The 20,907-nt window shown below is 54.2% G+C and overlaps 1 protein-coding gene across 9 annotated transcripts; it reads right to left on the reverse strand.

The window, feature by feature from the left end:
• Window positions 1-424: 424 nt before the first annotated feature.
• On the reverse strand, window positions 425-20,499 carry LOC105469192 (exocyst complex component 7). 9 transcript variants are annotated; one of them, XM_011719919.3, is made up of 21 exons: window positions 20,344-20,499; window positions 20,081-20,146; window positions 18,415-18,599; window positions 18,008-18,113; window positions 14,540-14,762; window positions 11,328-11,495; window positions 7,995-8,087; window positions 7,195-7,263; window positions 6,044-6,189; window positions 5,642-5,794; window positions 5,336-5,434; window positions 4,927-4,989; window positions 4,527-4,593; window positions 3,730-3,768; window positions 2,949-3,014; window positions 2,548-2,668; window positions 2,191-2,286; window positions 1,365-1,428; window positions 1,096-1,137; window positions 854-987; window positions 425-598 (listed from the first exon to the last, which is right to left on the reverse strand). In XM_011719919.3, the coding sequence occupies exons 1-21, from the start codon at window positions 20,401-20,403 to the stop codon at window positions 496-498; spliced, it is 2,163 nt and encodes a 720-aa protein (XP_011718221.1). In that variant the 5' UTR covers window positions 20,404-20,499; the 3' UTR covers window positions 425-495. The 9 variants fall into 9 exon arrangements, 8 of the variants coding, with proteins under 8 accessions (XP_011718221.1, XP_011718225.1, XP_011718222.1 ...); XM_011719923.3 differs by lacking the exon at window positions 7,195-7,263; XM_011719920.3 differs by lacking the exon at window positions 3,730-3,768.
• Between the last annotated feature and the right edge of the window lie 408 nt (window positions 20,500-20,907).

The raw sequence follows: 20,907 nt of genomic DNA on the forward strand, positions 1-20,907 counted from the left end.
GGAATGTGTTTTAAGAGAGGGCGTCAATGCTGACTGCCTTTCCTCCAGGTGCTCTGGCTGCTTCTCTAGCTGCTTCTCTGAGCCCTACCACATCTCTGGGCTGTAGGGGAGTTCTCTGTCCTCCGCTCTGACCTAGGCTGGAGGTAGGGCCATTCTGCCCTGCTGCTCTTGGTACACATGGGACAGCAGTGGGCACAGGCCTCTGTCTTCCTTCTCTCCTTTCCTGTTTCAGAAGCCATCTGGGTCATAAAAGCCAAGGTGTGAAGGGACCCCAGGCTTCCCAGAGAGTGCTGGTTCAGCTGGGAACACGTGCTGTGGGGAGAAAGTGGAAACCAGGACTAGAGGGCTCAGGGACACGGCTCCTAGATGGGGTGGTGGAGACAGGTCTCTGTCCCTAAGGATTTCGAGCTCACCCAGCCCAGAGACAAGTTAACACTGGTTTATCTGTCCAATGACATGCCAGTCTGGTGGAACCAGGCAGGGCTAGCAGAAGGCTCAGGCAGAGGTGTCGAAAAGGCGATTGATCATGTCGCCCACCTGCTCCACGCCGTACTTGATGTACTTCTCTGGGTTCTTGGTGAAGGGTACGCTGCCAAACCTGAAGGGGCACTGTGGTCAGGGGACGGAGGGCCACCCTCCCCAGCTCCACCCTCAGCCTAAGGCACTCCTGACAGTCTCTTGGAAGGGGTGGCCCTGAGTGATTCCCTGTCTGGTCCCGCCCCAAAGCCCAGGGCACTGGATCTGCTGCCTAAACCCCCCACCCTTCTCCTTTTTCCCTTGAGGAAGAGGAGCTTGAAGAGGCCCACTGGGGCTGTGGGCAGCACAGGCTGGGAGAGGGAAATGGAAGGCTCACTTCTGTAGAAAGGCCCCATAGGTCTCCTTGACAATGGTCTTCTGGGCCTGGCGAATCCTGTCCCTCTGCTCTGTGTCTGGAATAGCCCAGGCCTTCTGGATTTTGCACAGTTCTTCGAGGCCATCATTGAAGCCCTGGCCACCAAAAAGGTGAAAAAGGAAGGGACCCAGAGACAAACATTTTGGATGTGTGTTGCCTCAACAGTAGCAGCAAGCAGTGGAGGGGAGAGGACCCCGACTCACCTTAAAACGTTCCTTGATAATCTGCCGCTCCTTGTCCCGGAGCTGGGAAGCCAGGAGAGACGGCACAGAAAGCTCACTTTACAGCCCAGTGGCCTGCCCCCACTCTTCCCCAAACCCTCTTGGCCTGGGCCTCTCTCCTGTGTCCTGATGGACGCATGCATCCTTTGCTCTCTGATCCCAGAGGGATGCTTGTCCACTTTTTCACCGAGACACGACAAAAAGTATCCCACCTGCTAGACACCCCTTCCCAGCCCAGGCCTTGAGCCCACCTTGACTCCCGGCTGGAACACAGGTAGATTCTTCTCTGCGATGTAATCGGTCACCTTTAACCAACTGCCAGACAGAAAGAGAAGTGTGAGGGCAGGGGGCGGCCTACCTCAGTGGCCTGGCTTGTTTCATTTGCTAAATCTCTGGATCTACTTGGTGGGTGGTAGTAGGAAGGGATATGGGTCACACCTAAGCAAAACAACAGATTTTCTTCCTGGGAATAGAAAATCTTTAAACTGGTCACTTTCTGAGAAAACATAAGGAAACACTTGAGTGTTCAATAAATTGAACAAATACTATCAACTATACTTTACATCAATATCATGGCAAATTAAGATGGAGAAACATGAGAAAGAAAGAAAAGAGTGAAGGGCAGAAGAAGGAGAAGGAAGAGGGAGACACATTGAAAGGGAAGAAACAAGGCCAGGAAGAAAGAGGACCAGAGAAGCAGAGGGATCCCCACAGACCAAGGCTCAGCCAAGTTCAAGTGCTCTCGTGACCTTGCTCTTCTCCTGGGGTAAACATCACCCACGTCTCTGACAGTCAGCTCTTCAATCATTCTTAGCCTTGACGCTTGGCAGACTCCCCTCTACAGTGCTGACAGTGGCCCCTAGGAGCAGGTAGTGGTGGAGGAGGGGGCTTCTCTCTCCGGCCCGTGAGTTTGATTAGAAACCAAGTGGAGGATTAGGGTCCAGAGGACAGGAGTTCCCCATGACCGACCCTGTGTTCTGAGGTGCTGAGAAGGAAGAGTGCGTGGTGGCACGGGGCGGGGTGAGGGCTAAGACGGCTGGGGGCCTATGCAGGAGCAGGGCAGGCCCAGCCTCTCACCTGCGCTGGTAGGTCTGGATCTGCTGCTCAATGTGCTCCCGGTAGGAGCGCTCGGCAGTCTTCTGTGTCACTGCCACCAGCTGGATCAGTTCAGACCTGGGTGAGGGTAGGGGACAGAGGAGAAGGGGCAGGACTGGCTCCTCACGCCCAAAGACTGCAGCAATGCTGGGAGGGCCTCCCATTGCACCCCAAACTCTACAAGCTCTACAGCAGCAGCACTCCCACCTTCCGGGTCCTGGGATGGAGGAGACTGAAGCACCCCCTCCCCTCTCATCCACAAGAGAAGGAGCCCAGGGGGCAGGGGCTGGCACGGCTGCACAGCCGAGGGGCGCAGACTCGCTCCCTCAGGCCACTTACTTCTCCAGGGACTTGAGGATGTAATTGTAGTTGTTGTGAAGGAAGATGGCGCTCAGAGCTGGGTCCTCGTACACCTTGGACTTGCTCAGCAAGTTCAACTGTAGGTTGCCCAGTACTTTACCTGCACAGGGAAAAATGGGGCCACACCCATCATGGCAGTCTGACCCAAACGACCCCATCCCGGGACCTGCTAACGCACTCCTATCCATCGCTCCTCGTCGCCTCAGGAGGCCTTAGCCCAGCTCCCCTCAGCCTCTGAACTAGAGGTCAGGTTGTGGTTCCAAAGGTCAGATGGCACTTAGGAGAGGGCCCTGGGAATAGCCAGAGAGCACAGACAGAAGGAAGGGAAAGGCAGGGCATGCAGGCGGCAGGGCTGCTGGTCTGCCCGGGAGAACACTCACAGATATAGGTGCTTAGCAGCCGCTTGCTGAACTCGGAGCTGTAGCTGGTGGCCGAAGAGCTGGTCTCTGTGAGAGGAGAAGTCCTGTTATTGCAGTGGCAGCAGCCAAGACCCTCAACGGCCCTTCCCCCATGCCATGCAGCAGTCTGAGGGGACACTGAGGTCCCCGGGCTTCCTCGGGCAGAGCCAGCTACCTGCTAAGCCACAGGGCGGCCCCTGCCACAGGAAGCACCGGCCCTGGATTTTCTGGAACCCAGAGCTGCCCTCTATGATGGGGTGGCATGGCTAAGGAGCTGGTCCATGTCAGCAGAAAAGCTGGCAGGACAAGAGTGAGATGCCAGTGCCCTATCCCCTCCTGCGCCCACCCACCCTGGGTGGTTTCTACAAGGCCCCCTTTTTCTTTTTGCCAACAGCAGAGTCTTAGAAAGGGCTCCTCACAGTCTCTGCACCTTCTCCCCTACATTCAAACATCCCCCTCTACCAGACCCTCCTGAATAGAGGAAGCTGCGGCCTGCAGTGTGGAAGGCCGAGTAGGGACAGCAAGGCAGGGAGGCCGGGTGAGCCTGGGGGGTGTATTCAGGGCTCTGGCCCCGGCAGGTGCTACGGATAAGCTCAGAGACAGAGTGGCCCTGAAGGGAGCAGAGAGAGTTGAGAGCACCCTGAGAAAACTCATGTCCCCTCTGACTCGGGCTCCCCAGTAGGTCCTGAGAGTCAGTCCCCAGGGAACCTCACCCACCAAGCTTCAGAGGGACAGAAGGGGGCTGCAGAACCGCACTGCTTACCTCGGGGGTCTAAAGGAATATTGTATGTGTCCCCAAGAACTACGGAGTGAAAGGCAGTGCACACAGAGGGGACGGAAGGAGAGACAAAGGAGGGAGAAAGATGCAAAGTGCAAAAAACAGGTTAGAAATGGCAGGTCAACCCGAGTCAAGCAGACCTCTCCCCACGACAGCCAGAACACAGACAGCAAGACACAGCAGCCAGGACCCTCTGAGGACCAGGGAGCGCTCTGTAAGTACAGAGCTGGGAAACTGCAGGCTGGAGGCTGCCCATGGGCTCCCTGCCCCCAAAATGGGATGGAAGGAGAGGGCCCGGGGACCTCAGTGCTTGGAATGAACCAGAAAGGTGCTCTTGCTCACAGGCCGACCCCGAGCTCCAGTCCCAGGGCAGGGCCAGCAGGAAGACACCCAGCTAGCCCTGAAACACTTGCTACCCTCTGAAGGCCAGCTGAGCGAGCCTGATGAGGAGAGCAGGCAGACACAGAGAAGGATTCGGGAGGGGGGCAGGCGCAGAAAGGACACCTTCCAACCAGCCAGCACTGCTCCCAGAGTGAGGACACTGCTTCCAGGGCGACGACGGTCAAAGGGGCTGAGGGAGGGGCCGGAGGTCCAGTGTCTGGTCTTGAAAGGTGCAGGCAAACCTCGCTCTCCTGATGCTCAGCCCCAGGGACCCTCTGCAGGGCACATCTCAACCCCTCCACAGACTGGAGATGCCTCCTCACTGCTCCCTGCCCTCTAACCCCATGTCTCCAGGCAAGAAGGGGAGTGGGGCAGGGGGCCCAGCTGGGAAGTGCCAGTACCTTGGGAGGCCAGCATGGCACCTGCCGTCTCCTGGAAGTCCAAAAGCTGCTGCAAGAAGAGGATGGCCTGGGTGGGAAGAAGACGGTGCAGAAGGGCAAGTGGCAGGCCCGGCTGACGGCCTCCCGCAGCGACCCCTCTGAGTGCCCACGGCCAGCCCAGGGCTGGGATCCGCCCAGTGAAGAGCGTGGCTGGAAACTTCATTTTCACTCTAGTCTACCAGGAAGGGCCCTGTCTGCTAGAGACACTAAGCACGTCACTGTCCATCCTGCCACCCAGGACCGCTCACAAAGGTGTGAGCAGCTCTGGGCCAGACTGGGTCCCTTCCAACAGTACTCTGCCCAGCCCTGAGCCTGGGTCCTCCTTCCTCCCCCATTCCCGGTGTCCTCAGGCAGCACCCACATTGCTGGTGAGCTCGTGCACGGTGCCGTCCTTTGGCATGTTGTACTCCTTGTCCGGATCATTCTGTGGAAAAACAGCCTCTGGTTCCCTGAAGCAGCCCCCGGCCCACCCCACGCCCCCCGTGCACCTGCTCACGGTGCCGCCTCCTTGCAGACGGGTGCCAGGACACCTCTCAGGCACAAAGGCTGAGCCAGGATGGACCAAGGGGGAGAGGCCCTTCCCACCTCAGAGGGCTTGGAGGCCCCAGGAAGGAAAGGAAGGCACATGGGTGCTGACAGGCCAGCGGCGCAGCTGGCTTCCCCTGGGACAACGCACCCTCTTGGAGGCCTGCTCTCTGAGAGTCCCCCAGGGCCAGGTCACTGTGGGTGCTGGGACGGGAGGGAGGGAGAAAGGGGAGGACGGCAGGGACCTTGATGTTGTCCGCGAAGTCCTCCAGCGCTTTGGCACCAATGGTCTCCATGGAGGTGATGAGGCCAGGCAGCTTATTCTTGGTGCTGGCGGCCGTGCCCTGAGGAAGCACAAGGGAGTTCCAAGCTCTCCTCCAGTCACTCAGTGAGCAGCTCATTCGCTCAGGGCCCTTCCTAAGCTGTCTCCATGCATCCTCAGAGCAGAGGTGTGGGACGGAGAATGCGGATCTCCCAGGGAGGGATGAGGGCAGCCACACCAGGCAGCAGGATGCCTCCTGGCTGTTTTCGAGGGCCCCTCGTCCACATACCTGGAGCACCTGGTCAAACTCAGGCTTGGTCTGCTTGAGGTGCCGCAGGATGGGGAAGACGGTGAGCACCGTGGAGAAGTCGTGTCGCACAATGGCCTTCCGGGCAGCGGACACAATGTTCTCCCCTTCAAGCATCAGCCCATCCAGGGCATCCTGAGGGGACAGGGAGACAGTTCAGGGAAGGGTGGGGTGGTGGGAGCTGGCTCCGGGCTGGTGGGGGATCCTTGTAGGGTGTAGGGGGCCAGTGTGCAGGAAGTGGGGCGATGGGGAGGTGGTGAGCGTCCACCCAGGACCAGTCCACAGGGCACAAGGCGGTGGTGGTGGCTGGAGTTGAGGGCTGCAAGAGTCTGTGGTGACAGCTCTCGCTGGGGCTGGCTGCAGAGCCCCAGGGCGGCACGGGACCTGTATCAGGGAGTCGAAGGTCTTCTTCTGGTGGTGCTCGGGGATGATGTCTGCCAGCAGCCGGTACTCGCTCTGCGCCAGCTTGACGAAGGCACTGACGCAGTGAATGTAGGCATCGGTCTCCACGTCCAGCATGTCATCTCTCCCTGGGGAAGACACAACTCTTGAGTTGCTGGTCTGGGGCCAGCCACACTTCTGGCTGGGGAGGTGTGGGTCCCCCAGCTCCTGGACTGCACCCCAGACCGGCAGCGGATGGGGAAGAGGCTGACTGTTCTGGCAGAAAGCTGCAAGGGCACCAGCAGGCCCCGCCAGGTTCGAGGGGAACAATAGGAGCTGAGCCCAGCCTTTGTTCTGGCTTCATTCTCAGCTCTGCGCAGACAGTGGGATCAGACACCAGAGGCAGGAGGGTGATGGACGGAAGGATAAGGAGGGAAGATCACTGAATCAACATCCTGGATAAGGTAGTTTGACCCCAGGACTGAGGATTCTGAGTTGTACCTGAAAGAGGGCAGCCCAGGGTGGGCAGGTGGCTGTGCCACCTCAAGGAGGCTGGCACTGGGGTCATCCATGTGGGCAAATGTGGGGCCTGAGAAGGAAGTGACCAGCCCAGCCAGGGCTTCTGGAACATCTAAGAGGGCGGTAGGCTGCAGCCTCTGAGGCTGGCTGGCATGGGGTCAAAATCTGAGAAGAGGCTGGTAAGTCCCAGAGAGGAGGGGTTGCCAGCTGCCCCAGGAGGAGGCCAGATCCTATTACTGGAGGCCACAGCGGGGGCGCCTGTGGACAAAACCAGTGGCAGAACTGCCTGGTCCTATGTGCCAAGGGATGGGCTCCAAGGGGATCAGAGCTCTGAGTTGTTGCAGGAGGCGGACATCAGGGCTCCCTGCCCTCAAGGGAGCCACCTTCCCTCTCTGCCTGCTTTCTGAGTAGCAGCGGCTTCTCCCCTTGGCCCAGGCCTGAGAGCCAGGCACGCACTCCCATCTGGAGAGAGGCAAGGAGACCTAGGCCCAAAAGAGAGTGGAGAGAGAGGCGCATAGGCCTGGCCCATCCTCAGAGCAGACTGGGCCTGGCTGGGCCAGACAGGAGCAGGCCATCCGGGGACCGCTGCGAAGGCAGTGTCAGCAGCTGCCCTCGGGCTGGGCTGCAGTACTCACCGGCCAGTGGCCCGTGCTTGTCGTTCAAGGCCTCGGACAGGTGCTTAACTCGGAAATCATGCTCGTGACCTGGCGAGATGTTGGCCGCATAAACACAAGCAGTGTTTATCCAGGGGCCAGGCAGGCCGCCCCTTGGGGTATAGGGAGAAGCCCTTCATCTCCAGGAGGGGGATGTCAGATGGGGATGGGGAAGGGGGCATCAGAGAGGGCTCTGAGCCCCTCCTCTACCTCAAGCCACCTTGGGAACAGCCATTTCAAGCCTGACTTCAGTGAGCACCCAGAACCGTCCTTAGCTGCTCATTTCCCCAAGTATGGAGGCCCAGGGAAAGCGGAGAAGGACCAAGGAGGGGCTGAAGAGCTGATGCTTGACCCCAGGGGGGTTCCCCACCTTGCCGTATTTGCGCAAAGCCCCAGTTTGCCTGTCGCCTGCTGCACACACTCCCCTTTCTGAAGAGGGGAGGCCTCGGCCAGCTGGGGCTGCCACTGCGGGTCTGAGCGTGAAAGGCTGCCCCAGACAAAGAGCTTTCTCTGAGTTCACACAGGAGACAAGGACAGAGACAGGGGAGGGAGGAGGGAGCCCCAGGGAGGGCAGAGCTGCCATCAGCCAGAGAGGACCAGGCCGAGGGCCGCGAAACTGTCCCTGCGCCTGCTGAAGCCCAAGTGGCATTGGGGACCTGCCGTTCCCACCCTGCTCCCCTCAGGGTTTCTCCCGAGGCCCTCCTGGGGGAGGCTCTGCCCTGCCAAGTGCGTGGACACACAGTGGAGGAGGAAGGGACAGGAGGGGAACACAGGGTGATTACCTTCCAGAGGAATGAGGTTAGAACCCCCCTTTTTCCCATCTAGACCATGCTGGGAATACTGTTTCAGAAGGTTCTGAGCCTTACGGATCGTCCCTGTCACCAGAGCCACACAGAGAGGAGATAAGAAGACCTAGGAAATGAGTGAGAGAAAACAGCAGCGGCCCTCCACCTGCCCCCAGGCCCCACACCCAGCCCCCCAACAGTGAGCAGGCCCTTCCCTGGGACCACCAGAGACCCTGGGGACAAAGGCGAAGGAAAAGAATCATTTCCTTCTCCAAATGGAGCCTTGATTCTACTACTGACCCTCCTTGTTCTGGATTTCAGTTCATTTCTGAAAGGACAGAGGATAATGAAGATGGAACAAGATCCACCAGGAGAAGTCAAAAATACGAGTGGCATTGTAGTCAGAACAGGCGAGGGCTCAGGTTGGAGGAGCCAGTGACAAAGCTTGCACATGGAGAGGGCACAACCAGGGTGGCAGAGCTTGGGGGTACCCTGAAGCCAGCAGGCCCCCAGCCCGGCCCCAAACTCCAGGCAGAGCTCTCCGAGCACGTTCAGTGTTGGGACGTACGCCAAACAGCAGCCAGCAGGAAGCCACCCTGACTGAACTTCCAGGGAGCGCGGTGCCCAAGGCGGACGGCTCAGAGACCCAGAGGCAGCCTAGCCCCACACGTTAGAGTTCCCCAAACAACCAAAGGGACAAGAAAAAATCCAAAAGTCAAGAAGGGGTTAACAGAAGTCACCACACAGAGAGCCTGGAGGGTGTGCGCAGAAGGAGAGGGCACATGCTCTTGGCATGGGGAAAAAAACAACAGTTAGTATCACAAGTGGAAACAATGAGAACAAAATGGTAGCGCCCACAGCCACCTGAGTCCGCCTCCTTTATGGGAATGAGACATCTTGGGCCAGAAAACGTGGGGAAATAAACCCGCATCTCAAGTAGACAAGTGCAGCTGCCTTGTTAACAAAATGTTTGGGGGCAAGAAGGCACCCGGGATGCCCTCCACCCTCCTACTGTCTATCTGAGCACAGTGAGGCTGCTGTGTCCTGGCAGCTCCCCAGAAAGCTGAGGCAGAAAGGGCAGTGTCTGGAGGCTCATTGCTTACACCTGCACTGCACTGCGCCGCACCGCATGACATCACAATTAGCTTTTTTGTTTTTGTTTTTGTTTTTTTTTGAGACAGAGTCTTGCTGGGTCGCCCAGGCTGGAGTGCAATGGCACAATCTCGGCTCACTGCAACCTCCGCCTCCTGGTTTCAAGCAATTCTCCTGCCTCAGCCTCCTGATTAGTTGCGATTATAGGCGTGTGCAACCATACCCAGCTAATTTTTTTTCTATTTTTAGTGGAGACGGGGTTTCACCGTGTTGGCCAGGCTGGTCTTGAACTCCTGACCTCAGGTGATCCGCCCGCCTCGGCCTCCCGAAGTGTTGGGATTACAGGCGTGAGCCACCATACTCGGCCCATAATTAGCTCCTAATAACCAAGTTCCGCGGCCTGGCTCACATCTGCCTTGCTCGTGCTCTCCCCTTCAGCGAGCGAGGCTCACTAATGAGTGAATTGGATTCCCGCCCCACGACCCACCAGGAGCAGCCGGAGCAGCCGCGGACGCAGGTGCACGCCGGCAGGACGTGGGTCAGGGATGCAGATCTGGCAGCCGCCAAACCCGTCAGGCGCCCAATTACCTCCAGGGATGCTGAGGTCAGTGCTTCACCACCTGGGAGGCCTCCCTGCCCCTCTCCTCAGAAGTGGGAACCGACGTCAACGGAGCCTGACTCCCTAGAGCCTGACATCGGTCCTGAGCCCACCAGTGCCTGACAGCTCGGAAACCCCACAGCCGGAGAGCTTTCCTCTTGTGTCCCTGGGCCAAGGACGGATGCGGTCCACTATGAGCTACCTGAGATCAGATCCCTCCTGCCTGAAAGGCCAGGGGGCTGCATGGCCAGCGGGCACTCTTAGGGCAGTGCAAATAGGGCTCTGGGGCTTCCAGGGGGCCTGTCAGGGAACCAGGTAGAAGAGGAAGTGAGCACAGAGTGGCTGGGGCTAAAGCATCCTCGAAGCCTCACAGAGACAGCCACTCCCCACCACACAGAAGGTACAGAGCTGCTCCATCCGCTGTGCAGGCAGCTGCGCCCACAGGCTGGGCTGGCAGTCCCCATTTGCAGGTTTTGGCTGGGTGGGCAGGACATCCACACTGGAGGGAGAAGGCCCCAGGCACCAGCTCCCTAATGCTCTACTCCCTGAGGGCAGCCCCTACTCTGCCTGTTTCTCTAAACCCTAAACAAAGGCCTGGAGAGGAGCGGGTGCTCTTGTGGAACAGACACCTCGGTCTCTGAGAGGCATGAGCAGGTAGGGACTGGAGAAACCAAGGGTGCAAGTAAGCTCTACCTAAAGCCTGTTGTCATAAGCAGGTCCCACAGGCCACACCTAGGGCATGTGCCTGCAGCAGCAGTTGGAGAGGGGGCCAGCCTGGGTGGGAGCAGCCCTGGCTTCTCCAGCTTTCTCTTCCAGAGCAATCTCAGCAGCCCCACCCCAGAACATCCCAGCATGTCATCAAGTTGCGGACATCTGTCAGTGGCCAGAGACAGCCGGGCTTGCCAAGCTGTGGCTGGCAGAGACACTGTTTACCTGGAGCACAGACTACAAGGGACATGATGCCAGGGAGAAAGAACAGACAGATGACGAGATGTTCACCCAGGACAGCGACACCCACCGGCCCAGGCCTCTCATCACGGTGCCTCTTTCCACAAGGCACTGACTCGCACTGGAGCCCAAAGCCAGTTTAAGTTCTTCTGAGAAGATGCTCTGGGGTTTCTTTCCTTTTTGGATCGACTGGGAAAGTGAAATTCTCCCCATCCAGCTCTCAGCTACACATCACTTCAGGTCACCTTGCCTTTCTGGAAGGTGAAGGTTGGAGCACCTATCCCCTCGCTATCCCAGCGTCCTGGATGCAGCAGTGTGCCTGGTCTCCTGACAGGGTGATGTGTGTGTGAGGCACGAGGCCTAGGCAGGGGCTCGGCCCTAGAAGCCTCTGCCGCCTGCCTCAGGCAGGATTAACTGAGCACCTGTGTTACTCCCTCACTCCAAAGAAGCTGTGTCACCCCCAGGCTCTGCTGGGTAGAAGGGTCTGGCTCTGCTGGGTAGAAGGGTCTTGCTCTGCGGGGGCCTCACTGGCTGGGTAGACACTTGCTTTCTGTCCTGTGTACCTACAGTCAGGGTTACCATAACGACAAGCTCTAGAGGGGTCTGACGCTGCGAACGCTAGATTGGATGAAAGCAGTGCAGTTCCAGTCAGCCTCTGGCTGTTGCAGAGATGGGCCAGCATAGGGGCTCACCTGGCCGCTTGACTGGCTTCTTGGTAGGTGTGTCTTTCCTCTTGTTGGGGATAGCAGGGGAGTAGGGAACCCCAGAGGAAGAACTGCTCTTATGGAAATGCTCCTTCAGGCCCTTGATGGAGCGGTCCAGCTGGCTGGAGCGTATCTGGTAGTAGACGTTCATGAAATCTGAGGAGATACAGAGCGATAGAGGTATGGCTGCCAGGCCCTGCCTCTGCCTTGCAGACCCACCACGTCTGTCAACCCTTCTTAGCATCTGCTGTCTGCTCTGGGTCGCAAGCCACCCATATCTTGTCCCAAATCAGGCAAAGTATTTTTTTTTTTTTTTGAGACAGGGTCTTGCTCTGTTGTCCAGGCTGCAGTGCAGTGGCACGATGTCAGCTCACTGCAGGCTCGACCTCCTGGGCTCAAGTAATCTGCCCACTTCAGCCTCCCAGAGTGCTGGGATGACAGGTGTGAGTCACCACGCCCGGCCAGGCAATCTTAAGAGAGAAAAACACCCTCCGATAGAACTGATAATTAGTTGTAATTTTTTTTTTTTTTAGGTAAGGTCTTACTCTGTCGCCCAGGCTGGAGTGCAGTGGTGTGATGGCTCACTGCAACCTCTGCCTCCCAGGCTCAACCAATTCTCTTGCCTCAGCCTTGAGTGGCTGGGATTACAGGCACGCGCCACTTCCGCCCAGCTAATTTTTATATTTTTAGTAGAGATGGGGTTTCACCATGTTGGCAAGGCTGGTCTTGAACTCCTGATCTCAAATGATTCACCAGCCTCGGCCTCCCAAAGTGCTGGGATTATAGGCATGAGCCACCATGCCCAGCCCTAGTTTTTTTATTTTTTTTTGAGACCGAGTTTCATTTTTGTCGCCCAGGCTAGAATGCAATGGCACGATCTTGGCTCACTGTGACCTCTGCCTCCCAGGTTTAAGCGATTCTCCTGCCTCAGCCTCCCAAGTAGATGGGATTATTACAGGTGCCCGCCACCACACCCAGCTAATTTTTTGTATTTTTAGTAGAAATGGGGTTTCACCATGTTGGCCACGCTGGTCTTGAACTCCTGACCTCAAATGATCCACTGGCCTCGGCCTCCCAAAGTGCTGGGATTACAGGCACGAGCCACTGCACCCAGCCCTAGTTGTAAGTTTAAATCGTACTTTTTTTTTTTTAAATAAAAAAACAGCCGGGCGCGGTGGCTCAAGCCTGTAATCCCAGCACTTTGGGAGGCCGAGACGGGCGGATCACGAGGTCAGGAGTTCGAGACCATCCTGGCTAACACGGTGAAACCCCGTCTCTACTAAAAAATACAAAAACTAGCCGGGCGAGGTGGCGGGCGCCTGTAGTCCCGGCTACTCGGGAGGCTGAGGCAGGAGAATGGCGTAAAAACCCAGGAGGCAGAGCTTGCAGTGAGCTGAGATCCGGCCACTGCACTCCAGCCTGGGCGACACAGCGAGACTCCGTCTCAAAAAAAAAAAAAAAACAAAAAAAAAACAAAGTTAATATCCAGATTCAACTTGGTAAGGGGTCAAAGAACACGAGCTCTATAGGAAGCAAACAGACAACAGATGTTAGTGAATGAAAAACACACATCTTTAGCCATTAATAAAGTACAAATGTAAAAAGTTAGAGTACTGTGATAGTCCTATCAGATAGCAAAAACAAAAATTAATGAAGAACAAATGGCCATGGAACTGTCAATGAGTCCATCAATTGGCCTGATCTATTTGGAGAGGAGCTAGTGATGGCAAGAAGGTTACAAGTATCTTCAGACACTTACACCTAATCCCTGCACCCTTGAGAATAAACAAAAATTAGCTGGGCGTGGTGGCGGGCACCTGTAATCCCAGCTACTGGGGAGGCTGAGGCAGAATTGCTTGAACCCAGGAGGCAGAGGTTGTGGTGAGTCAGGATCACACCACTGCACTCTAGCCTGGGTGACAGTGCGAGGCTCCATCTCAAAAAAAAAAAAAAAAAAAAAAAGTGCAATACTGGATATCTATTGGAGTTGAAGTTTTTATTTTCTTTCTTTCTTTCTTTTTGAGATGGAGTTTTGCTCTTGTTGTCCAGGCTGGAGTGCAATGGCATCATCTCAGCTCACCGTAACCTCCTGGGTTCAAGAGATTCTCTTGCCTCAGCCTCCCAAGTAGCTGGGATTACAGGCCACCACGCCCAGCTAATTTTGTATTTTTAGTAGAGACGGGGTTTCTCTATGTTGGTCAGGCTGGTCTCGAACTTTTGACCTCAGGTGATCCGCCTGCTTAGGCCTCCCAAAGTGCTGGGATTATAGGCGTGAGCCACTGCACCCAGCCTTCTTTCTTCGAGACAAGAGTCTCACTCTGTCACCCAGGTTGGAGTGCAGTGGTGTGATCTCAGCTCACTGCAACCTCCAGCTCCCAGGCTCAAGTCATTCCCCCCACCTCAGCCTCCCAAGTAGCTGGGACTGCCGGCATGTGTCACCACACCCAGCTAATTTTTATATTTTTTGTAGAGACAGGGTTTTGCCATGTTGGCCAGGTCTTGAACTCCTGAGCTGAAGCGATCCCCCCACCTCAGCCTCCCAAAGTGTTAGGATTACAGGTGTAGCCACCACACCTGGCATAAATAAACATTAACAGTGCTCATCTTTGGGTTATGTAATGGAGGCATCGCGGAAGTGGAAGATGGACTTTTATTTTTCACCCATGGCTTTCTGTACCATTTGAAAATTTTACAACTAATCAAAAAAGGCAAATGAACATAAATATCAAGACAAGAAAAGTTTGAATTTGCCTAGATTCACAGCTTGATATATAAGTCATAGAATGGTTGCTTATATTGGTTCCAGTTAAACATCCTTTTATCAAAAAAGCCACGACAAGTGGATTAAAGAATAAAGGCAGCTGGGCACGGTGGCTCACGTCTGTAATTCCAGCACTTTGGGAGGCTGAGGTGGGTGGATCACCTGAGGTCAGAAGTTCAAGACCAGCCTGGCCAACATGGCAAAACCCCATCTCTACTAACAGTACAAAACTTAGCCAGGTGTGGTGGCGTGCGCCAGTAATCCCAGCTACTCAGGAGGCTGAGGCAGGAGAACCGCTGGAACCCGAGGTTGCAGAGGCCGCAGCAAGCCGAGATTGCACCATTGCACTCCAGCCTGGGCAACAGAGCAAGACTCCATCTCAAAAAAAAAAACTCACTCTGCCTCCAGTGTGCCACGTGGCCGAGTCAGAACCTCTTACCTTGGTTGCGGCCGTATTCCACCAGCCAGCGGGAAATGCGAATGACATCCTGCAGCACGCTCTCGGGCAGGTGCTCCAGGGTCACATCCTCTTGGGCCTCCAGATCATCGTCACCACTGATCAGATCCAAGATGAGCACAGGTGAGACGACCTTACTGTGCCGTGTCATCAGGCTGCGGAATTCAGACTCCAGGGCCTCCTTCCCGCGCTCAAAGAGCAGTTTCTGCAGGGACAACAGAAGGAAGCGGGTGCCTGCTGCTTCAGTGCTCTGCCAGTCCTGGCCTTCCCCTGCCCGTGCCAGCTTGGTCTTCCTAACTCAGGGCCTCTGCCCTTTTCTGCCCTGATACCCTTTTTTTTTTTTTTTTTTTTTTTGAGACAGAGTCTCGCTCTGTCGCCAGGCTGGAGTAGTGCAGTGATACAATCTTGGCTCACTGCAACCTCCAACTCCCTGGTTCAAGCAATTCTCCTGCCTTAGCCTCCCGAGTAGCTGGGATTACAGGCACATGCCACCACACCCAGCTAATTTTTGTATTTTTAGTAGAGATAGGGTTTCACCATGTTGGCCAGGATGGTCTTGATCTCCTGACCTCAGGTGATCCACCTGCCTCAGCCTCCCAAAGTGCTGGGATCAGGCATGAGCCACCGTACCTGGCCTGCCCTGATATCCTTTAACCCAAAGAAGAAATGTCAGGAAGCGGCCTTGGTGACTCCTTTACTTCATATTCTCTCAAAATTTGTGTTTACAGGTAAAAACCAGGGTTTTACAAGAAGTAGGTGCTTAATAAATACTGGCTGATTATTTTCTCACTGCACCGTTAATGTGTCTTCTTGTTAGTGGGGGGTTTGCAAAAGAGAATAAATAAATAACTTGAACAGTATCAAATTGAAAACTTCTGTGCTGCAAATGATACCATCAACAAAGTGAGGATAACCCACAGAATGAGAGAAAATATTTGTAAACTACATATCTGATAAAAGACAGGTATCCCAAACATAGAAGAGAATGAATCTGTCCACACGATGACGTGTATAAAAGGGTTTATAGCAGCATTACTCACAAGAGACAAAAATTGGAAACAACCCAAGTGTCCATCAAAGGATAAATGGCTAAAGAAAATGTGGTCTGGCTGGGCATGGTGGCTCACGCCTGTAATCCCAGCACTTTGGGAGGCTGAGGCAAGCGGATCACCTGAGGTCAGGAGTTCAAGACCAGCCTGGCCAACATGGTGAAACCCTGTCTCTACTAAAAATATAAAAAATTAGCTGGGTGTGGTGGTGGGTGCCTGTAATCCCAGCTACTTAGGAGACTGGGATAGGAAAATCGCTTGATCCCAGGAGGCAGAGGTTGCAATGAGCCAAGATTGTGCTATTGCCCTCCAGCCTTGGCAACAAGCGCGTAACTCCGTCTCAAAATACAAAAAAAAACAAAAAACAAAAAAAGAAACTGTGGTCTATCCACAAAAAGGAATAGCATATGCAAGAAAAAGAAATGAAGTACTGATACACGCTATAGCATGGACTGATCTTGAAAGCATCGTGCTGGCCGGGCGCGGTGGCTCAAGCCTGTAATCCCAGCACTTTGGGAGGCCGAGACGGGCGGATCACGAGGTCAGGAGATCGAGACCATCCTGGCTAACACGGTGAAACCCCGTCTCTATTAAGAAATACAAAAAAAACTAGCCGGGCGAGGTGGCGGGCGCCTGTAGTCCCAGCTACTCGGGAGGCTGAGGCCGGAGAATGTCGTAAACCCGGGAGGCGGAGCTTGCAGTGAGCTGAGATCCGGCCACTGCACTCCAGCCTGGGTGACAGAGCGAGACTCCGTCTCAAAAAAAAAAAAAAAAAAAAAAAGAAAGCATCATGCTAAGTGAAAGAGGCCAGCAAAAAAGGCCATGTATTATAAGATACCATTTATATCAGAAATTCAGAATAGGCAAATCCATAAAGACAGAAAATAGATTTGTGATTTCCAGAGGCCAAGCCACTATCTTGCTCTGATGATCTAATGACCCCAAAACTTAAACACAAAGATACAATGAAGGCAGGTACAGTGGCTAATGCCCATAATCCCTCCCAACACTTTGAGAGGCCAAGGTGGGAGGATCACCTGAGGACAGTAGTTTGACACCAGCCTGAGCAACACAGGAGACCTCCTCTCTACCAAAAGATTTAAAACTTAGCTGGGCATGGTGGCACGTGCCTGTGGGCCCAGCTACTCGGAAGGCTGAGGCAGGAGGATTGCCTGAGCCCAGGAGTTCGAGGCTGTAGTAGCTATGGTTGTGCCACTGCAGTCTGGCCTAGATGACATAGCCAGATCCTGTCTCTTAAAAAAAAAATTAAAAATATATAATGCAAAAAAAAATCACATAGATTCAAGTTCCTAGAGTAGATTCACAGAAACGGAAAGTGGAATGGTGGTTACCAGAAGACAGAGGAAGGGAGAATGGGAAGTTAAGTGTTTGATGGGAGTGGAGTTTCACTTGAGGAAGATGAACATATTTGTGGAGATAATAATGGTGATGGCTACACAACATTGTGAAGGGACTTAATGCCACTGTTAACTTAGAGTTAAAATAGTATATTTTGGCCGGGCGCGGTGGCTCACGCCTATAATCCCAGCACTTTGGAAGCCAAGGCAGGCGGATCACCTGAGGTTAGGAGTTCGTGACCAGCCTGGCTAACATGGTGAAACCCCGTTTCTACTAAAACTACAAAAAAAAAAAAAAAATTAGCCGGGAGTGGTGGCGCACGCCTGTAATCCCAGCTACTCAGGAGGCCAAGGCAAGAGAATCGCTTGGGAGATCGCACCATTGCACTCCAGCTTGGGCAACAAGAGCAAAACTTCGTCTCAAAAAAAAAAAAAATTTATATTATGTATTTTTAACCAAAATAAAGAAACAACAAATACATTTATAAAAATCAAATGTGGCTGGGTGCAATGGCTCATGCCTGTAATCCCAGGCCAAGGTGGGGGATCATCTGAGGTCAGGAGTTTGAGACCAGCCTGGTCAACATGGCGAAACCCCATCTCCACTAAAAATACAAAAATTAGCCGGGTGCGGTGGCGGGCGCCTGTAATCCCAGCTACTCCGGAGGCGGAGGCAGGAGAATGGCATGGACCCGGGAGCAGAGGTTGCAGTGAACTGAGCACTGCACTCCAGCCTGGGTGACAGAGCAAGACTCTGTCTCAGGAGAAAAAAAAAAAAAAAAATCAAATGTTAAGTATATATTTTATATGTAATTTATAATTTAATTTTTATAATACATTTAAAAGTTTTATAATAAAGAATTTTTAATAATAAAAAATGTGCAATTCTTGAGGCAGAGATACTAATGCCTAGAGGATGTACTGTGCTATATCCTTCTGTGTATTCTACTGTATACATCCTCAAGCTGGCCCCATGTCCCTCATGAGACCAGGGCAGAGACTGATATCCCCAAGCTCCTCACATTATTCTGCAGATCCCTTACCACTTTGTTGAGTTCTGGGCTGTCTGGGCTGTTGTCCTGGAAATACTCCACTGCCTTCTGAATCTTGGCCATGCTTCCCAGGTACTCTTCCAGCCTACCTGTGGGGCTGGGAAGCAAAAGAGCCAGGTCAGGCTGGGGCAAGGGGGGTGAAGAAGGACTAAGGACACAGTATTTGGAAGGGAAAGAAGAGAATTAATACATGGGACTCCAGGTTCAAATATATGCTATCCCCCCCCGCCGCCTTTTAAGGCTTAGGGCTTAAAAGGCATCTCACTGTGTTGTCCAGGCTGGTCTTGAACTCCTGGTCTCAAGTGATCCTCCCGCATCAGCATCCCAAATTATTGGGATTACAGACCAACCCTCCGGTCCAGGAGGGATTAGGAATTGACCCTATGGGCCTAACTCACCCCTCTCTGATGATCTTCTCAGTGTCACTGGCCACATGGTAGTAGCTGATGACATGGTCCAGGCAGGACAGTGTCTTCTCAACATTCTCCTGCAGCCGCTGCAGATTCTCCGTCTGCTTGTGCACGGGGATGATGGAGTTCTCCAGCTTCATAAGGCGGCTCTCAAAGGATGATAAGATAGACACCTGCAGGAGGGAAGCCTCTTGATCTCAGGCCTCATGGTGGTCCCAGCACTGCTTCTACACACCCACCTTGGGCATTTCCTGCCTTTTCTCTGGGTTTCTAGACAATAAACTCCACAAGGGAAGGAAGAGGGTGTATCTGTTCCCCATTGTATCCTCAGCACCCATCATGTGCCTAGCATATAGTAGGTGATTTAAGACAAATTGGTTGAAATTTTATTTGAAGGCAAACCAAGCATCAAATTAATTCTTCCTAAAATAATCAGCCCAAGATGGCTTCCCTTCCACCCTTTGAAGCCAAATCTCAACTTCTGCTCTCTTTGAAGCATTCCTAAACTGGACTGGAAGTAGTTTCATACAGAGAAGCCTCAAATGCATTTCTGTATCTTCAAAACTCTCTTAAGGATGAAACTCATTGAATAAGGATTAGAGGCTGGGCGTGATGGTTCATGCCTGTAATCCTAAGAATTTGGGAGGCTGAGGCAGGAGGATTGCTTGAGACTAGGAGTCCAAGACCAGCCTGGACAACACAGTGAGACCCTGTCTACACACACAGACACACACACGCACATAATTAGCAAGGTGTGGTGGTATGTGCCTACAGTCCCAGCTACTAGGATGCCGAGGCAGGAGGACTGCCTGAGCCCAGGAGTTAGAGACTGCAGTGAGCTACGGTCATGCCACTGCACTCTAGCCTGCACAACAGAGCCAGACCCTGTCTCTAAAAAGAAATAATTTTAAAATTAAATTTTTTAGAAAAGGACTAGGACTTTATTATTGTGTGACTAAATACAAATACAAGTTTGTATTTACTCACTTTGTGCTTTTCCAGTCTCCCCTAGGAATAAAGAAGGAACCTCACTTATTGAGCACCTATTGTATACCAGGCACTGAGCAAGATGCAGTCGCATGCATTAGCGCATATGACCTTCACAGACACACTGGGAGGCTGGCACAGTCTCTGCTTTAGCAGATGAATTCGCTGACACCAGAGTTACCTATCAGGAGCCACACACTTAAGCAGCAGGGCAAGGACTAGATCCCAGATCTGCCTGACTTCAGAGCTCTTTCTTTCCCTGAAGCCCTCTGGAGTGAAGGCTGAGTCTTCTCTGCTCTCAGGAATCTCAAAGTGCCAACCTCCTGGGCAGAGGATCCATTGACGATGACATATGCCCAGTACCTAGCCCAACTAACTGGTCAGACTCACTGAGTGTTTGCAGAAGGAGAGAAGGAAGAATGGCGAGCTTAGACAGAAAGCAGCAAGTCCAGGCCAGGGGGAAGCGCAGCCTCCTCAGTGAGGGGACGGAATATGGAGAGGGGGCTAGGCAGGAGAGATGCCAAACTGCTGCTAGATAAACCCACACACTGCCTGCGTCGCTACCCATGACAGAACCCCAGGCCGCAGGAACTGGAACCGCCAGGACGCAAGGCTTTCCCCCAGGGTCCGGAGGCCTGCCCCCTCCCCCAGCTGCGAGGAGACTCACCATGTTCTTAGTGAGCTGGTCGCTCTTCTCCAGGCTGTCTCGGATGAAGGACAGCGTCTCCTCCTCCTGGGAGCAGGCAAGGGGAGGACATCACCAGAAACCAGAAGCTAAAGGAGACCACTGTGTCCCGACCCCACGGCCTAGCCCCCAACCCCATCTCCTCGCTCGGTGCGCTCCCTCCCACCCCTGCCTCCTCTCCGAGTAGACACTCAGGCCCCGCTGTTGGCCTCTTTCCCTCACCTCCTCCCCAGGCCCACGCCCACCTGCTTCAGCTTGTCCTCGATCTCCCGCCTTCGGGCGGATGCCTCCTGTGGGGGAATCATCGCTCCGAACCCCACGGCTCCCACTCCCCACTATCTCTCCTTTGCTGGCGCACCGGGCCCCAGTCCCCGTCACACCCACTTCCGCTCTTGGTCCCGCCCCGAGACACCTGGGCGGAGCCAGGTTGGGCGTGGAAGGCGGAAGTGCGCCTGCGCGGAGCCCAGGAACGGACCGACGGCCATCTTGAGTGTGGCTGTGGAGTGACGTGTACTCGGATCCTACAAGGGATCTCGACGCGCGTTCCTTTCCTCAGGAGAGGTTTTTGATCGGCCTTATGTCCCGCGGCTGGTAGGACGCTTACAGCTCACTTGCTGTTTTCGTTGAAAGACCGAGCCTTTTCATAAACACTGCTGGGGAAGGCGACGAATTCCTTTCCCCAGGTCGCATTCTGTGGGCAGGCACCAAGGCCGATTGTGTTCCCCACAGCGCCCGGCACAGAGCAGGTGACACAGTAGATGCCTAACGTGTGTCCATGTAATGAACCAGGGGCTTGTGTAGTCGTTTTC

This window comes from Macaca nemestrina, chromosome 17 (assembly GCF_043159975.1).
Source record: "Macaca nemestrina isolate mMacNem1 chromosome 17, mMacNem.hap1, whole genome shotgun sequence".
Lineage (NCBI taxonomy): Eukaryota > Metazoa > Chordata > Mammalia > Primates > Cercopithecidae > Macaca > Macaca nemestrina.

Coding starts and splice junctions, on each gene's coding strand:
- LOC105469192 (XM_011719919.3), bottom strand. CDS start 20,403: ATGATTCCCCCACAGGAGGCATCCGCCCGAAGGCGGGAGATCGAGGAC. Junction 18,114..18,414: donor GAGAAGATCATCAGAGAGGG/GTGAGTTAGGCC, acceptor TTTGCTTCCCAG/CCCCACAGGTAGGCTGGAAG. Junction 988..1,095: donor TTATCAAGGAACGTTTTAAG/GTGAGTCGGGGT, acceptor TTTGGTGGCCAG/GGCTTCAATGATGGCCTCGA.